Source organism: Merops nubicus, unplaced genomic scaffold, assembly GCF_000691845.1.
Source record: "Merops nubicus isolate BGI_N331 unplaced genomic scaffold, ASM69184v1 Scaffold54000, whole genome shotgun sequence".
Lineage (NCBI taxonomy): Eukaryota > Metazoa > Chordata > Aves > Coraciiformes > Meropidae > Merops > Merops nubicus.
In genome coordinates this window covers 1-8,160 of record NW_008585919.1, presented here as the reverse complement: position 1 = coordinate 8,160, position 8,160 = coordinate 1, and the positions used below count along the sequence as shown (strand labels likewise).

Genomic DNA, 8,160 nt, shown 5'->3' with positions numbered 1-8,160 from the left:
GGAGGCGCCTCTGCGCTGCTCAGGCGGACAGCTGGCGGAGCAGCCCCACAGCAGTGGAAATTTCCATACGTGCTTCATCAGGGTTCTGTACCAGTGCCAGAAGGTGGAGCTTGAGAGGAGCAACCAGTCTAGGAGCTGGCTGCCACGAAAGGCTTAGGTATGTTAAGTGCCCACGAGTTGAGATAATCTCTGCCTTGCTTCTTTACTGCACAAACCCCAGGCCACAGGGACAGAGAATTAAAAAAAACACACATTAGTAGGCCACTGGGTCAGCTGAAGGAACTCTTAACAGTACTGCTACTTAGTTTCATTGCTACGGCAGATTCATCATGAGCTCCTTGTTACTAGTGCCAAAGGTATTCTTTTTATTTTTTTACCCACCATTTTATGTGCAAATGTTAAGGAGTGCCCACTTCATACTGAGCAATCCCCTTTGCCCTCAAGAAATGCTTCCCCTCGATTTTGCGGTAAGGCAAAAAAATCCAAGATGTGTTGCTGTTTGAGTTTTTTTTATTATTTGACCAGTAAGGCAAAAGAAATAGCACTGCCATTAGCCCCCATCAGCTGTCCAGAAGCAAAACAGTCTTTGAACCCAAGTTTAAAAATTACTTTAGCTTCTGAAAGGTAACTGATTTAGCCACATAATTACACTGAAGTCCACCAAGGATCTACAACCTTGAAAAACTTGTATTCAAAATTCAGGACATGGACCCTCTTCCCCTGATTTCACAACTAAGTTTGAAGCACCACTTCCAACCAGTATGACTTACAAACATCTATGTGGGTTTCACTTTCACAAAATAGTTGGTGCTATCACCCATTTAAAGGGAGCAAGAAGCTATTTGTTCCTTGAGTCACTGCTGAAACACCCATCTGTCCATTTAAACTCGTAAGCTGGAAGTTTCCTACATACAACTTTTTAATATAAAGTTCTTAAAAACAAGGTTTCATTGCCTTTTCAGGAAAATTATTTGGAAACTTGGCAATCAACATGCCCTACCTCAAAGATAAATAACCATCTACTTCCTTGTTTTTCCACACTGATGGGACTGAGCAAGGGGAATGTTACAAAACCAATTAAAATACCCATGATAACCTCTTCCCACATTGCCAACTGTGGCTTTAGACTGTAGCGTGAGGGTATTTCAGGGCTTCAGCTTCAGTTCTCTTAGCAACAGCAAAAGATCACAGAAGTACCATCAACTGAGGGAACTCCAGACAAAAAGCAGTAAAATACATGGGGCAGATTAGGCTGTAGTTAAGAACATCACAAGCTGGGCCCTCAAAAGGAAAACAATCACTAAGACCTAAGCACAGACAAGGAAAGATCTAAAGCTTAAAAGAAATAGTCTGACTTGGATTCAAAATAACCTAGATAGAACCCTGCCTTGACTCCCCCAGACAGAGTCAGCTGTGAGTACATTCAGCTGTAGTTAAGCACTGTTAAACTCTAAACTAATCCTTGTTACTGATAAACAAGTAAGACAAAGGAACCAAGTCAGCCTTACTGGAATTTTAATATACTGTACATGAAAGCAGTAAGGACTTTAACCCCAGTATGGAGTGTTGTTCCAGCTCTGCTCCTCACCAAGGAGAGCTGGGGCTTTGCTCAGCACAGGCAGCACTTCCAGATGAGTCATTAGCATGTGCTACAAGTTTCTTTTTGGGGAAAAAAAAAAATCATGGGTTACGGGCCCACTTCCCTCCCCCCACTTCCATAAAGAAATCACTGCTCAATACCAGTTTAAGTATAATTTGAATTTTTAATACTAAGATCTTCCCATTTCTCTGAAGCTCATGGTAAGCCTGCATGCTAACTGGCAAGGCCTGACAGCCATAGGTACATTACACTCAAGCCTGGTCTGCACATAGCTCGTGTGAAGGCGACAGTACAGTGCTGCAAACGCTTCCTACGCCCGTAGCAGCTGGTGAGCAACGCCACTGCAGGGTCCTGGTCAGCCAGACGGGAGCTGGACCCTCGCTCCAGCACATCTCCAAGAACTAGCCCTACGCTAGCAAGAGAAGGAAGACCACCGTTTCCAACAGCCACTTAAATCCAGCTTTACTCTTCTTCCCCATCAAAGCAGAGCCTGCCATGCTAAGCAATCTAGCCCAATCAAGGCAAGGCTGGGTTTTATAGAAGCTTAAATGTTTAATCGGACACAGTTGAGAAACCTTTCTAGAATTTAATATAAAAAACATTTGACATTCCATTAATGTAAAGTTGTGCACGTTGAGAAAAATCGCCATCTGAAAGAAAATTCGGTCTTCAAATATCTTTATTGGAAGGCCATGCACTGCCTTCTGTTACTGTATTTCAAATCACTGTACATTTAACTTTGAAAACACTGTCTGCATTTTCTAGTACAAAAAACTAAAAATTGTTTCAGGAATGTAGAGAAATAGTCAACTTAAATAGCGAAAAAGTGCACCATAATTACTGCTGCACTGCAGTCATTTCTGCATTTCCCATTTCTTAAATAACTATCCTGTTTTGATAACACACAATATAAAGAGCAATTATGAAAAACTGAGACATTTAAATACACTAAGCTATTGAGAGTAGCTCGTCGGCATGGGGTAGCCGATCATGGGGGCGGTGCCGGCGGCAGGGTAGGCGTACTGCTGCTGGCTCATGCCGTTGTGCATGCTGGCCAGGTTGCTGCCGTACTGCTGCTCGTAGCCGTTCTGGTAGGCCCCGGCGGGGGTGCCGGCCCGGAAGCTGGCCTGCATGCCCGCGGCCGCAAAGCCATTGCCAAAAGGTGTGCCATTACTGAAACTCTGGGCGCTGTACGCCCCGTTCTGAGTTTTTGCTCCAAAGTCTCTCTTTCCTAGGGGACCATAGTTTCTCTCAAAGTTCTCCCTCTCTCTAAAACTACTAAATCCACCCCTTTTGCCCGCAGAGTATCTGTCACGTCGATCACCTCGGGAGCGACCTATTAAAAGAGACAAGACATAGTTATACATAGCAATGAAGTCTGTGCCTTAGGTACCACCGACAGTTCAGCTGATAAAGAGAAGCACCCTTCCTCTGTCCCAGCAAGGCAAGACTACTATAAAAGCTTTCCAGGTGCTAACTGGACTTGTTAGACGACTATTCTGATAGAGAAAGTTGTCTAACCTTGGAGTCACATACTCTCCCCTGTAACCTAAGTAGCAGCAGTAAGGCAAAGTGTCCCTTCCACCTTGCCAACAGGACACTTGAGTCCGCCCTTCCTGGCCAATGAGAGAAGGCCACGAGACCTGAGTCCTCAAGTGTTTTATTGCACAGGAAGAAGTGCATCTTCAACCAGTATGAGCCATAGCTACAGCATGAGTGGGGAGCACTCGGGGAGGGGGGTGTCCTCTTTTTTTTGTTACTGGTGGTAATAAATACCTTCTCAGGTCACCATAAGTGGTAGCTAAGCCACCTTCCAAATCCATTTTGGAGAGAGGTTGGAGGTGGAATTTGAGTTTCCATTGTGTTCAAGATGAAAGCTACAAGCTGTGGTCAAGAACAGAACCTACCTGAACCTCTGTCTTCAATCAGCTGAAGCAATTTGGGGTTGATGGCTTGATTAGCCTCACGAAGCACAGAGATGAGGTCATTTACTTGCTTAATATTGTTAGGAGTAAAGAATGTGTATGCTGTGCCTGTTTTGGTACTGCGGGCAGTTCGTCCAATTCGGTGGATATAGTCCTCTGAGGAGTTAGGGTAGTCATAATTGATGACAAATTTCACATCTTCCACATCTGTAAAGTGTTGCAGTGTGGCAAAAAGCAAGGTACGAAGTTTTGCACACCACAACAGCCAAATCGAAGATAAACATTAGACAAGAGCACTTTAAAGGCAATAATGGCTGCAAAGAACAGTGTTAGAATCACCCATTTCTGCACGAGTATTGTGGAAGAGAAAGTTATGCACACTCCGTCTGTTCCCGTCTCATCACCCACCCTGTGATCCAAAACCTTACCATAAAGGAGTATGCATTTGCTTGTCATTCCCAACTCAAGAGTCCCCTCTACAAATCATCAAGTGACATCTGAATGCTTCTTGCAGTAGGGCCACTAAAGCTCACAGCAGCCTCTTCATGTGCTCATTTGAGGACCTTAGAGTAAAAACATACAAGGTCCTTCACATACACACTCATTAGAAGCTCAAAAAAATAATGGGCCACACTGCTCGTCTTGCCAAGACCTTTGAACCGCAGCTGCAAGAAAAACATACCTGTCCCCCCAAAGTCACCAAGTTGTTTTTATGCACTGTGTCTCGTCTAGGCAAGAACTTCCAAGAAGCCAGGGTTCACTTGAGAATGTGTCAATGTGTCTCCCTCTGGCAGGTCTCGACATGACGACTATGTATAGGTGGAGGAACATCGACTCTCAAAGGCATTTGAAAAGCTATTGCTTTCCTGCCCCACTTGCTAAAGTGAGAGGTGGACTTTTTCTCAGATTTCATGTGCCAGTACTCACCAATTTGTACAAGGCTTAGTACATTTTAAAGCTGCTCTCTCCATTTCATTGTTGAAAAAAAAATTTCATTGAACATGGAAGTTTGTAATTATTTTCTTCGACATTTCAGCAAACTCACTGAAATTCAAAGACCCACAGATCACAGCAGACAGTATGCACAAAACTAACAGTACTGCACCATGGCAAATCATGCAAAGCATGGACAGAAGAGAAATACCAGGGCAAAGTGAACTGTGAATGAAACTGCTTATTTCATGAGAGAACAGTTTATGGGGTAGTAGTTTAAAGGATGATCTTTGCCTTTTGAAGATTACTGGCACACAATGCTCTCAGCTTTCACCTCTCTATTTGACTGGAAGCAGCCAGCCGATCACTTCCACTAGTCCTCCATCCCCCTCGAGTCCTCCGATTGTCATGCCTAGGCCTTGCCACAAAGACTGCACCTTTATGTGAAGAAAACTTAGAAAAATGCAGAGGTTAAAGAAAGCAATAGACTTTCTTTAAAAAGCTTTGGGCAACTTGGCATTACGAGTTGTACTAACCTAGACCTCTGGATGCAACATCTGTAGCAATCAGGATTGGTGCTTTTCCATGTTTGAATTCTGTAACAGAAACAGCTTGTTAGGTTCTCTGTAACAGAGTACCGTAAGTGACAGGCTTGTAAAAATTCCTGACATACTCACCATTTAGAACCCAGTCCCTCTCCTGCTGACTTTTATCACCATGAATACCCATTGCTGGCCACCTGAAAATACAAAATTCCATTTACCTCAGACCATTCCTCAAGCATCTTCATTGATCAGGGACAGCGGCTGCTCATGAAGCATCAAGAGCATGCTCAGATCCCTGGGATGGCTGACTCAAGTTCCAGCTATTACTCACCCATCCCTCCTCATCTTCCTGGTAAGATCATCACACCGTCTTTTGGTTTCCACAAAAACAATTGTTTTGTTTTCCTTCTCACTCATTATTTCTTCCATTAAACGAATCAGCCTATTAGAAAAGATGGTTAGAGATGGATTTTATCTGTATCGCACAAGTTTAAACAGCCTGATTTTTTTTAGGTTTTTTTAGTGGTCTCAAAGAAATTAAAGACAAATCTATCTTACAGTTTATAAACAAGCTATTAAAACCAGTATTGAACGCTTCACCCCCCTAACTACTTACTTGTCATCTTTCTCTACATCATGACACACATCCACTATCTGAAGGATGTTGTGGTTAGCACTGAGTTCCAACGCTCCAATGTTGATATGCACATACTCCTTCAAGAAGTCTTCAGCCAGCTGCCTTACTTCCTTTGGCCATGTGGCACTCCACATCAGGGTCTGCCTGTCAGGCTGGAGAAGGAGACTAGATCAGTACAAGACCAATATGTAGTCAAGACAAATGTCCAAACAAAAAGATCTAGCCAGGCAAGCCAGAAATAGTTAATTGCACTGCCCCTACTTTCATGAGCATAGTGCCATTTGTTTCTGCAATAATGGTAAGTATGTGAACCATTTATACTCACTCTAATCTGATCCACAATTTTTCTGATCTGAGGTTCAAATCCCATGTCAAGCATCCTGTCAGCTTCATCAAGGACAAGGTAAGTACACCTCCTGAGATTGGTCTTTCCAGCTTCTAAGAAGTCTATAAGTCTTCCAGGTGTTGCAATGCAGATCTCCACACCTTAAAACCAAGCAGTCAAGTCAGCTGAAGCAGTTTTCACATTGCCACATGCAGAGACACATCAAGGCTTATCCATACCTCTTTCCAGGTCACGAATCTGTGGTCCCTTTGGAGCACCTCCATAAATACACGTAGACTTCAGACGACATGCTCTGCTGTATTCAGCAGCTACCTGCTGCACTTGCTGCGCCAGCTCACGAGTTGGGGCCAGCACAAGACACTAGAAAGAAGATGCCCAGATTTTAGCTCAATATTTGAAGCTGTAGTCTGACACTAGCTTTAAACAAAATGCTTGTCAGATTCCTTCAGTATCAGCAGGACTGAAGTGGATTTAAATAGCCCAAACCAGCAAACTAAGTTACCTAGCATCCATATCAGTTCCCAAAAACTGCCCCATGCCGTGTGGTAAAACATCTGAAAGTCACTAGCTTCCAGGGTACAGCAATTTCCAAAATGGGACATCTAGCCCCAGTTCTCTAGTTTTAAAGAGAATCCAATCAGAGCTTATAAAATGTTATTGGGAGACTATCAAAACATGGAACAACTTAAGTCATACAGAGAAACACAACACAGCCATGCACTCTTACAAGCATGGACAATGGGACTGTAAAAATTTAAAAAAAAAGAAAAAAATCACACTATAGAAATTAAGTTTCCCTTTAATTTAGAGATACTTACAATAGGTCCATCTCCTCGCTCCAGGAATGGCTGATGATTTATATGCACAATAGCAGGCAACAAGTACTGTTTGGAAAAAAGAAAAGTGTATTACAACCTCTTCCCAGAAGCACTTAGCCTGCACTGAGCCAGGCCATGCTTTCACTGCTGAAACCCAACAGTTCTCCAGGCTACAATCACAACTTACAGACAGCGTTTTCCCTGATCCAGTCTGTGCCACTCCAACCATATCCAGTCCACTCAATGCAACAGGCCAACCTTGTGCTTGAATAGCAGTTGGTTCAGTGAAGTTCTGCCTCTGGATTACTTCCATAACATTTGCTTGAAAAGAGAATTGAATCTCGTTACCTTAGGTTTTGTCTTAAGCCTGGAAACACAGCCAGTGTCCTAGTTTTCACTTACCAGGGAAGTTAGCTTCATAGAAGTTTATAATCGGTTTTGGACAGTTATGGCCCCTAACTGTGACTTCTTTGCTTGCTCTGTACTGTTCAACTTCTTGCTGCAAGACCAAAAAAACACATTACTGGAAATGAGCTCTGATAACAAACTTATCTTTTGAGTTGCCCTGTCCGTGCCCATCGGGCCCCGTGACCCTCAGCATGTTTGCACTTATGTATTTACTTTTGCAGGAGTTAGGGTACATACCGCAGTACGTCTGACTACATCAGGATGTTCTTGATAGAAGTTCTTCTCAAATTTGGGCAACTCATCTAAATTCCATTTCTTTTTTGTAAGTTTTTCCCCAGGGTTTCCAAATTTCTTCCCAGATAGAGGTCCACCTCTACTTCCTCCAAAACGGGGAGCTCCAAACCTAGAGAAGATCATAACATAGAATCATTTTGGTTCTTACATAAAGGACAGACTGCAAAGGTACTGGCCAAGTTAACCTCACATTTTAGATTTATAAACCAAACCGGCAAGATAACTAAAACTTCAAAAACACACTTCAGTTGTAGGTGCCACAATCTGCCTAGCTACAATTCACCTTCAGTAACTAAGGTAACACGTATCTTTGCAGTTTCCTCACAATGAAATTGAAAGGCCTGTTCCCAAGCTACAACATAAATGAAGTAAAGACATTAAAACCTTCCTACTACCCCATGATCAAAATGGTTTCCTGCCCAAGTGACACTCCCATTTTGTGTCAGCCTGCAGAAAACGCGCATGGGCAGTTACAAAACCTTGGGATAACTTTCTGGAAACCGTTTTCTGGTATTCCAAAATATAGGCTCCTCTCAATAACCGTATTTTGCGAGGCCGTGCATTGCACGTTGTTATTTTACGTTCGGTCACCCAGAAAAGGCTCCCCGAGAAGCCCGTTCCGGCGGCGCTGCCGCGCGGCCCGAGGCGCCGCAG

At 43.3% G+C, this 8,160-nt stretch overlaps 1 protein-coding gene across 1 annotated transcript; it reads right to left on the bottom strand.

Annotated features, from left to right (window-relative positions):
* Positions 1-2,171: 2,171 nt before the first annotated feature.
* DDX5 (DEAD (Asp-Glu-Ala-Asp) box helicase 5) lies at positions 2,172-7,615 on the bottom strand (the record flags this gene model as incomplete). Its single annotated transcript, XM_008948465.1, has 12 exons — positions 2,172-2,936; positions 3,508-3,732; positions 4,995-5,054; positions 5,136-5,197; positions 5,335-5,445; positions 5,620-5,792; positions 5,966-6,126; positions 6,205-6,346; positions 6,805-6,870; positions 6,992-7,125; positions 7,207-7,303; positions 7,450-7,615. Coding segments are annotated over 12 exons (1,780 nt in total), but the record flags the coding sequence as incomplete, so codon positions are not given.
* Between the last annotated feature and the right edge of the window lie 545 nt (positions 7,616-8,160).